This window comes from Polypterus senegalus, chromosome 3 (assembly GCF_016835505.1).
Source record: "Polypterus senegalus isolate Bchr_013 chromosome 3, ASM1683550v1, whole genome shotgun sequence".
In the NCBI taxonomy this organism is placed as follows: domain Eukaryota; kingdom Metazoa; phylum Chordata; class Cladistia; order Polypteriformes; family Polypteridae; genus Polypterus; species Polypterus senegalus.
This window is the reverse complement of record NC_053156.1, coordinates 167,088,449-167,102,331: the sequence shown is the minus strand read 5'-3', so window position 1 is coordinate 167,102,331 and position 13,883 is coordinate 167,088,449. Positions and strand designations below refer to the sequence as shown.

General features: G+C 37.4%; 1 protein-coding gene across 1 annotated transcript in view; it reads left to right on the top strand.

The window, feature by feature from the left end:
• ldah (lipid droplet associated hydrolase) overlaps positions 1–13,263 on the top strand; it is a 260,977-nt gene extending 247,714 nt beyond the window's left edge. Inside the window, exon 8 of the mRNA XM_039749785.1 lies at positions 9,710–13,263. Within this exon, the coding sequence (XP_039605719.1) occupies positions 9,710–9,901 (192 nt within the window). The 3' untranslated portion in view covers positions 9,902–13,263. The remainder of the gene's footprint in view (positions 1–9,709) is intronic.
• Positions 13,264–13,883: the final 620 nt, after the last annotated feature.

The following is a 13,883-nucleotide window of genomic DNA, read 5'->3' as shown; positions in this document are numbered from 1 at the left end:
CTACATATATATGTTTGGTATCATTCTTTTCAGAATTTATCGAACTTTAATGTGATGTTGTTAGATTTTTAGATTCTTATTCCGTTTTTAAATTCTAAACATAAAAATATCAAGAACTCACGTCCCGCAAGACGAGACTTTGTGCCAAAAGATTTAACCACGCCCAGGGCCGGAAATGAAAGACAAAGAGTAGATGACAAGGACAGCTGCTGTACAGGCTTCTTGGAGGCGGTGTGCAAGATGCAGATCACGAGGCAATCAGCAGCAGCAAGCCAGCAACTGATTGAGCAAAGGGGCGGTAAAAAAGCTATTTGTTTCCCATTGTATCACCGTTTAAGAGGGGGTTTCGGAGGAACAACCGCATCTCCTTGGGGTGCGTTCAGCCCCCCTGTTTACAACGCGAGCGGCAGAGACGCGAAGTGACTGGTGCATAGCGCAGGGCAGGTGGATTGGTGAGCAAAGCGAGCATGGGGGAACCTCCTAGTTACACTATATTTTTCTATATTTTGTTTAATTATTCACCTATGTTTCCCATTATATATTTCTATTTCATTTTTCCTCATATGTTATTCTTCTTGAACTTTTCCATATTATTGTATCTTTTAAGTTTTTAGTATGTTTGTTGTCATTTTTGTGGCTTTTTTTGAAATTATTTATATGACTTACTTTGATTTGTTTTAATTATAGCATAAACAATTATTCTTTATATCATTGGCCTGGGAATTTTTGATGTTTGATGCTACTGTCTTCTTGAGAATTTATTTTATAAATAATTTATCTTATTTCATTTTTTAAACAGTTGGTTCTCCTTATTGCTCATTTTTTCTCAATTTCAGGTTTTTATAAATGACTTTGGTGACAGTAATTAACATATTGTCTCTGTAGTATCACCACCTCCTGTTTCTCTCTTTCTCACACACACACAATATTGGCCTTTCCCTATGGTTAATGTTCCTTTGCACCAACTCTCCTCTCCATTCAAGGCTTAAATATGTCCTTGATTTTAAGACAGTATTAAATCTCCTATTGGTTATATTTTTTACCAATTCCTTAAATTGATTCCAGGGTTAGGTACCATTCCTCTTTTGTTAAACAAAACAAGGCTACAGATTTTCTTGGAGACTCTCATGTATTTTTGCCCCTAAGCCCTCCATCGCCCTTGAAGGGTCATTTCTCTCAGTTAGAGACAACTTGGCATTGCCTTTGCAAAAAATAACTGTTTGCAACTAATCAGCCAGGATATATTGAAGCCTTTAGGCTTCCTCACTCAGCTAAGCTCAACTAAGCATTGAGTTTGGCATCTCTGCCACTTGCTAAGTCACTTGCTTTCTTGTATCATGAAGGAATATGGCATATTTACAGACAGGATGCAGTTTTCTCTTTGTGCCCCACTCTTTCCCTGCTGCTACTGTTGCATGGTTACCACTGCCTGTTACCAGTCTGGTGTATTAAGCAGAATCATTCTGCTTTTTAAGCAGACATTTGCAAGTAACAGAAGAAGGCGAGGCATTGACTTCCGGATTGATAGGTGATAGCACACTGTTCCCAACTTGTTACTCCTTCGAAGCAAATAGTAATGGAGTCCCCCTGAAAGAATTAACTCTTTATAGGGCTGCTAGTGGCCACTGAATAGTGAGCACCAGTCTCAGGCAAAAGGAACCTGTTAGCCTTGTTCCTACATTGATGGATTAAAAACCAGAAATCTGCATGACCATCATCATCAAGTCCTTCCAAGAGAACCCTAAATACAAAGAGGACTGTTTCATTTATGTTAAGTAGAATGCCCAGAGGGGGCTGGGCGGTCTCGTGGCCTGGAACCCCTGCAGATTTTATTTTTTCTCTCCAGCCATCTGGAGTTTTTTTTTTTTTGTTTTTTCTGTCCTTCCTGGCCAAGGGACCTTACTCTTATTCGATGTTATTTAGTGTTGTCTTATTCTAATTCTTACTTTGTCTTTTATTTCTCTTTTCTTCATCATGTAAAGAAAGCACTTTGGGCTACATTCTTTGTATGAATATGTGCTATGTAAATAAATGTTGTTGTAGTTGTTGGATGGAGCCCATCTAGGAGAAGGAAATGTTGCAATAAGCCCCCGCTGTCTTCTGGATATACCCATGCATGGGACAGCTTCGGGAGTAAACCCTGAGGAAATAAACTGAACTTGAGTCTGTAAGGCAGTTTGCTGTTGTTTACAAGTATGTTCAGGCAACATCTGCAGCATCACTAGTGCCAAGTTGGATTGGTGCTTGGTGCTTTCTATTCCCTTGGACAAACACCAGTGGCATGGAGAGGAGAAACATGTGGCATCAGTAACAGGTTATTAAAATTTCCTTGCCCAGGCTTGCACCCAGAGAGGACACTCCAAAATCACTTAATGGATTCATAGAGCTGACACAACATCTGAAACAGCAGTTTACCACTTATAACCCTTTGCACTGGAGAGGGGAAAAGTGAGGCAATGGGAGCTGCCTCCCAGGGTGGAAGAGATTCTAGGATCTCACTTGACAGCTACCACCCACCTTAAATTAGGCAGTACTCAGAAAAACAGGTGCTGTCTTGCCACAGTCCACTTGCTCCACTGCATGTGTGGGGCTCAGGGAAACCCTGATAGGTAGATCAATAACCCCCTACACCAGGAAGATCAAAGCCCTCAAGATAAGCACTAGCAATGTAAGGACTATGACTTCAGGCTTTATAGAAGACCTTCAGGACATCAGTGAAGTTTGCAAAAATTCATTTGTCTATATTGAATTGAGTAGAATTCAAATGAACATTGTTAACCTCCAAGAGGTGTCTTTCTTCAACTTGAAGTCTTTAAAAGAAAGGATTCCGTTCTTGTTCAGCACGCAAAGCCATGAGCAGAGCTTAGCTGGCACAATCATTCCACCAACTGAGGGAACCAAAAACCTGTTCAACGTCTTCAGTGTTTCTGCACCTATTTTAACCTCTACCCAGGAAGCCAAGAACAACTTCTACAAAGAATTTAGTGCAGTCATCAGCAAAGTCCCCATTTCAAGAGCCACTATTCATTCTCAAAGACTTCAGCACCAGAGTTGGATTTACCACCACAGCTAGCTTCCTGCTTAGGGCAGTTCAGAACAGGATACATGAACAAAACCTCTGCTGCCAACTTGGCATTTGTATCACCTTTAGCCTCAATGCAAAGTGTCATGGAGAAACCTGTGGTCGTCCAAGCACTTGTACCAATTTGATTTCATTGCATTTATATACAGCAACTTAAGTAATGTCCAGACGACATACAGCTACCAGAAAACAGACTGTGACATTGACCTGTTTCTCGTGTGTAGGAAAATGAAACTTCAGCCGAGACAATTGCACCACTCCAGGAAAAGGATGGTGACTCATTGATGTTACCAAGACAATTGATGTTACCAAGACTCATGACCATGCAAAGTTTGTGCAAGCCCTGGAGAGAAATTTGCTTGAAGGGCTGGAAACACTTTCCTCTGAGAGGGCATTAGGAAAGGGTAATACAGTGCATCGGAAAGTATTCACAGCACATCACTTTTTCCACATTTTGTTATGTTACAGCCTTATTCCAAAATGGATTAAATTCATTTTTCCTCAGAATTCTACACACAACACCCCATAATGACAACGTGAAAAAAGTTTACTCAAGATTTTTGCAAATTTATTAAAAATAAAAAAATTGAGAAAGCACATGTACATAAATATTCACAGCCTTTGCCATGATGCTCAAAATTTAGCTCAGGTGCATCCTGTTTCCCCTGATCATCCTTGAGATGTTTCTGCAGCTTAATTGAAGTCCACCTGTGGTAAATTCAGTTGATTGGGCATGATTTGGAAAGGCACACATCTATCTATATAAGGTCCCACAGTTGACAGTTCATGTCAGAGCACAAACCAAGCATGAAGTCAAAGGAATTGTCTGTAGACCTCCAAGACAGGATTGTCTCGAGGCACAAATCTGGGGAAGGTTACAGAAAAATTTCTGCTGCTTTGAAGGTCCCTATGAGCACAGTGGCCTCCATCATCCGTAAGTGGAAGAAGTTCGAAACCCCCAGGACTCTTCCTAGAGCTGGCTGGCCATCTAAACTGAGCGATCGGGGGAGAAGGGCCTTAGTCAGGGAGGTGACCAAGAACCCGATGGTCACTCTGTCAGAGGTCCTCTGTGGAGAGAGGAGAACCTTCCAGAAGGACAACCATCTCTGCAGCAATCCACCAATTAGGCCTGTATAGTAGGGTGGCCATACGGAAGCCACTCCTTAGTAAAAGGCACATGGCAGCCTGCATGGAATTTGCCAAAAGGCACCTGAAAGACTCTCGCACCATGAGAAACAAAATTCTCTGGTCTGATGAGACAAACATTGAACTCTTTGGTGTGAATGCCAGGTGTCACGTTTGGAGGAAACCAGGCAGCGCTCATCACCAGGCCAATACCATCCCTACAGTGAAGCATGGTGGTGGCAGCATCATGCTGTGGGGATGTTTTTCAGCGGCAGGAACTGGGAGACTAGTCAGGGTAAAGGGAAAGATGACTGCAGCAATGTACAGAGACATCCTAGATGAAAACCTGCTCCAGAGCGCTCTTGTCCTCAGACTGGGGCGACAGTTCATCTTTCAGCAGGACAATGACCCTAAGCACACAGCCAAGATATCAAAGGAGTGGCTTCAGGACAACTCTGTGAATGTCCTTGAGTGGCCCAGCCAGAGCCCAGACTTAAATCCGATTGAACATCCAACCTGATTGAGCTTGAGTGGTGCTGCAAAGAGGAATGGGCGAAACTGGCCAAGGATAGGTGTGCCAAGCTTGTGGCATCATATTCAAAAAGAGTTGAGGCTGTAATTGCTGCCAAAGGTGCATCAACAAAGTATTGAGCAAAGGCTGTGAATAATTCTGTACATGTGATTTCTCAGTTTTTTTATTTTTAATAAATTTGCAAAAACCTCAAGTAAACTTTTTTCACGTTGTCATTATGGGGTGTTGTGTGTATAATTCCGAGGAAAAAAATGAATTTAATCCATTTTGGAGTAAGGCTGTAACATAACAAAATGTGGAAAAAGTGATGCGCTGTGAATACTTTCCTGATGCACTGTATATCACCTGCGTGTAGAGCACATTCCTGAATGCCAGCAAGACTTGGACACTGCTCAAAAATAAGAACAGTATTTCAACTTCTTCCTTATGTGCTTCTTTAGGGGTATATACTGCATCACTTGGAGAATCAAGGTCACCAACAACACTGTGCTATTGAATGCAGGCACCACATGCATTTTTACCTTTCTTAGGCACAGACATATGCACTGGCTGTGTTATGTTTGATGCATGGCCGATAATCAGATACCCAGGGACCTCCAAATGAGAGAGGCCAACAGGAAGATCCCATTGTGTACAAGGATGTGTGCATGTGTGATGTGTCAGTAAGCTTGGCTCTTGGCATCAATGTTAGCACTTAGCAGTCGGTCACTTCAGAGGTGATGAATGGTTTCTCAAGGCATGAGAGTGAAGTGATGAAGAAAGTTGACAATAAGAGAGCCCAGAGGAAGACAGACGCGTGCCTAAAATGTTTGAGTTCCCTTAGAATTCTGTTGTACGCAGTGCAACAAGTACTATATTGAATTCACAGCAGCTGATGCTGCTACAACCAGTCCACTGAGGCGCAAATGAATGATCCTTCAGGATTAAAGGCTGCTCTCTACCACTACTACTACTACTGGCTCAGAGATACAGGAACATCAGAAATTGCTGGCAGTAATTCTAGCTGATATCTTTTAGCCCAATCATTAGACCAGAAATCATTCCTAAAAAGAATTCAAAACATCCAAACCCAGAATTGAGCCTGGAGTCAATAGAGTTTAGCTTGAAGGTTCATGGGAAGGACAAAGATATCCAAAATGATAGAATCTTAATGTAAGAAGAGATTATTTTGGTGGCATGGTGGGTAAAAAGGCAAGCCACCCCACCTGATGAACAAGAGTGCTTCAACCTATACAGCAAAAGGGTTTTGTTCTCATTTTGTTGATTTACTTGCAGTTGCGTTCTCAGTGTTGATCCCTCCTCACCTGTTAATTAAGGTACTGTAAGGCCAGTATATAATGTAGTCTTAATTAAGTATTAAGTAAATTAAGTAAATATTTCCATTTTCAAGTTAGTTTGTTTTAACTGAACTTTTAGTACCATTTAAATTTGATGAAGCATCTCTGCTAATACACCTTTTTGAACATTGTTTCACATGCATCAAAGTTATTTATTGTGTTTGCCAGTAAATATATTATCCAGATGCTTAAGTGTCCTCACAGCAGGTTTAATTTTGACATATGATACTGTATGCTATAAATGTGATGAGGTGGATATTATATAATGTTCAGTCACTATTGTTTTTTAAAAGTCTGCACTTCTAAAATATAAATCCCTGTTTAGAATTTAAAAAAATGTAATATTTTTTATTGTTAGTGTGTTATATTCTAAAAATGTTTTAGTGGGTAAAACACATTTTAGCCTCTAAAAATAGTCTAGCATAAAATTGGTTTAACATTTTTAAAGGAATTTAAGTTTTTTTTTTGTGAACTTTTAAGTAGCCAATTGCTTGTGTGATTATTTTATTATGCATTGCTGAGCAGTCTGGGAAAGTCCCACCCTATGCCAGAAAAACTATTTGGAGTCTTAGCTTAAGGGGATTATAAATTAAACCATAGGATAAGACAATTAATTTGAAAACAGACTTAAGCTACTGTGAAGCTATCAACAAAATGTTTTGTATTGTCTGTAGTTAAGACATGCTATCAGTTTTTTATTTAATTCTGCTCATCCATTTCTCTGTATTTGTTATAGTAAGATTGTAATATAACTAATGATGCATATGCTTTGTAGATAGTGTTTAGATAATTTCTTTAACACCACATGCATTATTCATGATGAACTGTATTACAGTGCTTAATCTAATCTTATAACATTACAAAGCACTTTATTTTAATTGAACTGTTCTTAGTTTAACTCAATGTATAAATTAGATTCTTACTCTTTAGTATCCCTCAGGTATACAGGGTCAATGTATTAATGTTGGAGTGTTTTTTTTTTATTAATTGACAAGTATGTATTTGTTATAGGTATTAGTATATACACTTTAACTCATTTTCATAGTTGTTTGAAAACAACTCTGCTTCCTGGCATATAAAAAAAGAAAACCATAAAGAGACGCTTTTAAGTCAAGACTAAGAACAGGTTCCTCTTAGAAATTCCCAGTATTTCTTTCCCTTTTACAGTATCCTGGCACTACTTAACATGGTGACTGCATTGCAACACTGTGTTTAGCTCTGCTGTGTCCCAGATCCATGGCTTGAGTTTAATTGCTTGCCTATCCAGTCTGTGAGAGGGTCACATTTCTTCCCTTTTTTTCTAACGCATCACTTATGTCTCTCAGATTGCATGCTATGTTAATGCCTGGTTCTACATTACTTTGCTTTCAGTTAAGTCTGGAATTCTCTGCAATAGTGGGATGCATCCACTCAAATTTAGTTTAGCTCTTCTGAGTTTTTTTGATGTAAAAATTAGATTCTTTTGCAGTTTTAAACATCAAATGCTGATGTTCATCCCATAGTTAGTCCCTGTGTTTTGTCTAGTGTGGCTAGGGTATGCTTCAGTTCAATTTAACACTGGAATTGCACTAAGAGAGCTCAGGTAATGACTAGCTAATACGTAACTTCACATGTATTATCTTCATTTTATTAATGCTAAGTTTTTTTTGATTATTTGTGAAAATATTAAACCTTACTTTTTTATAACCAATAAAAATACAGAATAATTTGTATTTATCTGCTAATCTGGTTAAAGGTTTAATCAGTAAATCATTACACATTGGTGTATTTATGGGAGCATTACATTATCAAACCCATATAATTCTGTGTATTGTTACTTGAGCCTGGAGCCCATGCCAACAGCATCCGACAAAGGGCAGGAACCAATCCTGGACAGGGAGTGAGGCTATCACAGGGTTCACTCATGAACTCATACAGTCATATTAACAGTTTAGCATCGCCAATCAACCTGAAGATGTGGGAGAAAACTAGTACACTGGAAGAAACTTACACAGACATGAGAAGAATGTACAAACTTCACACAGGCAGCAACTGGGTGGTGGAAGCTAGACCAATAAGATAGCTTTGCTAACCACTGTACCATCGTGTCACCACTGAATAAATACTAACAAAGTAAAATGTGTAATGTGTCTTATCTAAGATTACTGCTTCTTCTTTCTTTTGCCCATTCCTCTGTACAGAACAGCTTCAATTCTGGGATGTTGGTGGGTTTCCTCACATTAACTGCTCGCTTCAGGTCCTTCCACAACATTTCGATTGGATTAAGGTCAACACTTTGACTTGGCCATTCCAAAACATTAACTTTATTCTTCTTTAACCATTCTTTGGTAGAATGACTTGTGTGCTTAGGGTCGTTGTCTTGCTGCATGACCCACCTTCTCTTGAGAATCATGGACAGATGTCCTGACATTTTCCTTTAGAATTCTCTGATATAATTCAGAATTCATTGTTCCATCAATGATATGCAAGCCGTCCTGGCCCAGATGCAGCAAAACAGGCCCAAACCATGATACTACCACCACCATGTTTCACAGATAGGATAAGGTTCTTATGCTGGAATGCAGTGTTTTCTTTTCTCCAAACATAACGCTTTTCATTTAAACTAAAAAGTTCTATTTTGGTCTCATCCATCCACAAAACATTTTTCCAATAGCCTTCTGGTTTGTCCACGTGATCTTTAGCAAACTTCAGACGAGCAGCAATGTTTTTTTTGGAGAGCAGTGGCTTTCTCCTTGCAACCCTGCCATGCACACCATTGTTGTTCAGTGTTCTCCTGATGGTGGACTCATGAACATGAACATTAGCTAATGTGAGAGAGGCCTTTAGTTGCTTGGAAGTTACCCTGGGGTCCATTGTGACCTCACTAACAATTACACGCCTTGCTCTTGAAGTGATTTTTGTTGGTCGACCACTCCTGGGGAGGGTAACAATGGTCTTGAATTTCCTCCATTTGTACACAATTTGTCTGACTGTGGATTGGTGGAGTCCAAATTCTTTAGAGATGGTTTTGTAACCTTTGCCAGCCTGATGAGCATCAACAACTCTTTCTGAGGTCCTCAGAAATCTCCTTTGTTCGTGCCATGATACTCTTCCACTAACATGTGTTGTGAAGAGCAGACTTCGATAGATCCCTGTTCTTTAAATAACACAGGGTGCCCATTCACACCTGATTGTCATCCCATTGATTGAACACACCTGACTCTAATTCACTTTAAAACTAACTGCTAATCCTAGAGGTTCACATACTTTTGCCACTCACAAATATGTAATATTTGATCATTTTCCTCAATAAATAATTGACCAAGTATAATATTTTTGTCTCATTTGGTTAACTTATTTCTCTTTATCTACTTTTAGGACTTGAGTGAAATGATGTTTTAGGTCATATTTATGCAGAAATATAGAAAATTCTAAAGGGTTCACAAACTTTCAAGCACAACTATATATATTATGTGCATGTGTGTGTTATGTATATGCATATATATAATGTATTACTACCAAAGTTGGCTATTTTTTCCCAGGTTTCTTCTGGTGACCCTGTATTGGAAAATGGATAAATAAATGATCATCTGCAGTAGTTAATCCTAACATTTGTAGGTTCGTAATAATCTTTTGTTTGTTTTTTGTTTCCAGCTAATCTTCTACTATGGTGAAAATGATAACTGGTGCCCTGTACAATATTATGAAGAGATTAAGAGAGACTTTCCCAAAGCTGACATCCGTTTGTGTAACAAAGGAATTCGCCATGCATTTGTCCTGGATGCTGGAAGAGATGTGGCACTGATGATGACTGAATGGCTACAGAAGGTCTTGCACAGTCTGTAGTCTTCTGTTTTGTGTAAGGTCTTACTGTAGCTTCTTTTGCAGTAAGACATCATGTGCACCCAACTTGGTTAATGAATCATAAAAAACAGTACTTTCAGAAACAAGAGCAACGTTGTTGAAAATTTTCCTGGATTCTGAAATGGAGAATGTTATTTAAGCTGTTCTTTTATATATTTGTAGTAATTATTGTAAATCTATAGCAATTTCTTACAGGCCTAAGAAATCAAAGAAGGTAATTTCTTGTAACATTCAGCTACAGTAACTTACCATAGATATCTAGTACCTCTCATATTTCATTAATGGCAATAATCATGCAGAAATTGTTAGATTAGTATTTTGGAATGAATGTTGAAAGTGGATAACATTGCAAAAAAAAGCTTAAAGTCTGTTATATTTATTTCTACTTTTAGAATACTGCCTGGTATAGTGACAGATTTGAAGAGAGCAAGTTATTAAAGTAGAGGGTACTGTTTATATATAGCAAAGGAGATCCAGTATTCTGAAGGCATCCTCTGCCCTTTAAATTTTTTTAATAGTTTGCACAGATTTCTGAAAAATCATAACTTATTTTCTCACAACTACAATATATAAGCACAAATCCTAAAGCTGTAGGAATCTTTCTCAAAATAAAACAGTTTTCAAAGTCATGTAAACGCTCAATAAGACAGCATTTTAATGCAAAATGTTACAAGCAAGCTAATGAATGGACTAATTTAACACCCTTTATACACATGTGATAAATGACACTGTAGTATAAGTATGATTTGTACTTCACTTGTAAGGTGGTGTGCAAGAAAAACTTTGTCTGATAAAAAAAGAGATAAACAAACACAGCAAGAGGTAGTTTAATTTTACTCCGGCTTGATTGTTTCACTTTTTTAACAGCGTACAAGAGAAAAAAGGATAACATGAACTAGCAAACAAAAAAATGATTCATTGTACTATCTTGTCTCCTGATGATGCTAGTCACTGTCTTCTACACCACAGTGTCTGAGCAGTGGGAAGAAAATAGTAATGAATGATGAGTCTTGGCTTAACATGACTCTTATGAAGTATTACCACATAGCTTGCGCTGACAAGTCATGAAACCTTACACCATTGGCCACTGTGCTGTACAGTAATTGAATCGCTAGCCAGCATAGGGAGGAATATCTAACTTATGCACCCATAAGCAACCAGGGTGGTCTTCATTGTTATACTACTTTAGGACCTTATACTGGAGTGTAGTATGCACACTCTTTTTTTCTTGATTAACTCCAATGCTTTTCTCAATTCTGTGGATAATGTAGAGGATGATTTATGGGAGTGACCAATACACAGCATGTAATCATTTGGGACAGCATTCTTGCAGACCATATTGGTGGAAATTTGGTTTATATTAATATTTTTCATTATTTAACAGATGCCCTAATCCAGTGTGAGTTACAAAGCAACCCATAGTGCAATGTAGTAAGAGTCTTTCCATTCCCTGCTATTCATCCCTTTTTGAACCTGATCATTTTTTTTTGCCTGAAAATGTAAGATTTAGAATGTCAATCCTCCATGACCTTTTATCCTCTTCATTGCAAAGTTAAACCCTTGTTCTACCAGAGAGAGATATTCATGGCAAGTTAGACTTTAATCCACTCTAGTGAATGCGTTTAAAAGACTCAGAATCTGATCTTTGAGCAAGTATACTGAAAACATTTTGATGGAATTTTGCAGTGACTAATAGAAAGAGGCCTGGGAAAGTCATATTTTTGAGACTCACATAAATCACATTTTTAGCACATCTCTTGTACAATTTTTAGGAAAGTTCTGTTTTTTGCCATGCATTAGTGAGACTGTTCAATGTTCACATAATAATGTAAGAGACAATACATTAAATAAAACATATAGAGATAAAAAAATAATATTCAATGTAGCCCTTGATTTTGGAGGAAGCTTGCAGTGTATGTTGTGAATTATTAAAAAAAAAAAAAAGATGAACATAAAGGTTTAGAATAAAACACTGTGGGACATCAGGATTTACAAAGTTAAGTCTCTTTTTTTGCTTTTTTTACTTTCTCACAGTATTATGAAGCACTATTTTATATATATTAAGCTATTTTTCAAATGCACACATTTTCATCATATTTATAACAATTTTAGTATAGGCCTTTTGTGATTTTTTTTTTCTCCTTATGCTCCTAATAGCTTAATCAGTTGTGTTACTTTATATTCTAAGAAAAAAATTAATGAAAGCATACACAATGGATAAATAAATATCCATCCATCCTTTTTTAATCTTAAACTTGTGCAGGTCATACTAAATGTTCTGAGGAATGTCAGAGTTGCAGCTATATGCTTTAGGTGTGCATTGTTGTGAGGTGTTCAGGTTTGATGCTCCCTGATTCTCTTTGTTCAAGTTCCATTTTATTGTCATATACACATAGTATAATGGAAAATGACTGGGAAAATTTTAAAATAAAACATACAATAAATTCTATTTGTGGTTTTTAGCTTGCAAGTCTGGTTTCAGAATTATTGTTAGTGGCGGGATAGTTTAATGACTGCTGTGATGAGAATGTTTGCTTTCCCATTTCCTTTGTCTTTCTAATTAATATCAGGGAAACTAAACCAGGAAAATGCACTGAAAATTTAAATCTTATTTGTAAAATGTAAGCTAAATATTATTGTATTTAAATTATTTTCCTGCTGTATTATGCAATGGCAAACACTGATACAGTAGGTACCAAAGTACAAAACAGCAAAATAAGTACACTGTTTTGAAAGTTACTTTTGCTTTCTTGTTTGAATATTCGGATATCAGTTTTTCTGGGCTATGTTAAATAAGTGTACTCTCAAGTTATATTTTTATTGTGTAATAATTTGAACATCACTGATTAATTTATACAATTTATTGAGGATGGTTTATTATAAAAGTGTTTTTATTTTAGGGGTTAAATGTATGGTTACCAGACCATATTTTATTTTGTCTGATTTCTTTTATTATTGCACTTACTGTAAGTAGGCTGCACTGTGTTCTCCTTGTATAATATTAAAATAGAACATGATGCAGTTTCACTATACATTATAAGTAAATACTGTAGCAACTTGAATTCTTTAATAAGAGAACTAATTTCCTTATATTGTGCTTGATGCTATCAATTGATGTTTTTACTTTCCTTTTTTACCCTTTTTCTTGTGATAGCTTTCTGAAATTAACTGTTTGATTATAGTACTATTACTTGCACTTCAACTACTCTTAAGATTTTGAAAGATTGCTTTACTTCTGGAAAATACCTGTTATTATTGCATTTGTGTTTTTAGAGTACTCAATTGGAAAAAACTATTGTAAACTTATTTTATTCATTGCATAAATAAACCTTATATTAAAACAATAATGCCTTCATGGCCCTAGGTTATTCTAAAGTATGAGCATGCAGAACATAATTTATTTTAGGGTGTTTTCTTCATCTATACTGATAAAAGGCAAAGCCCTCACTGACTGACTGACTCACTCACTCACTCATCACTAATTCTCCAACTTCCCGTGTTGAAATTTGGCAGGCTTATTCCTTACAGTTTACTTACAAAAATAAAGTCAGTTTCATTTCGAAATTCTACACGTAATAGTCATAACGTTCAACAACGTGTGCCAGGTTGAACTTTCTTATTCATGGCCCCATCTTCATGAAATTTGGTAGGCGGCTTCCCTGCGCTAACCGAAACCGATGTACGTACTTATTTCGGTGGTATGACACCACTGTCAGCCGCCATATTGAACTTTCCGTCACTAATTCTCCAACTTTCCGTGTAGGTAGAAGGCTGACCCCATCTTCACGGAATTTGGTAGGCAGCTTCCCTGCGCTAACCGAAACTGATGTACGTACTTATTTTGATGGTATGATGCTCTCGGACGGCATATTGAACTTTCCAGCGTCACTAATTCTCCAACTTCCCGTGTAGGTAGAAGGCTGAAATTTGGCAGGCTTATTCCTTACAGCTTACCTACAAAAGT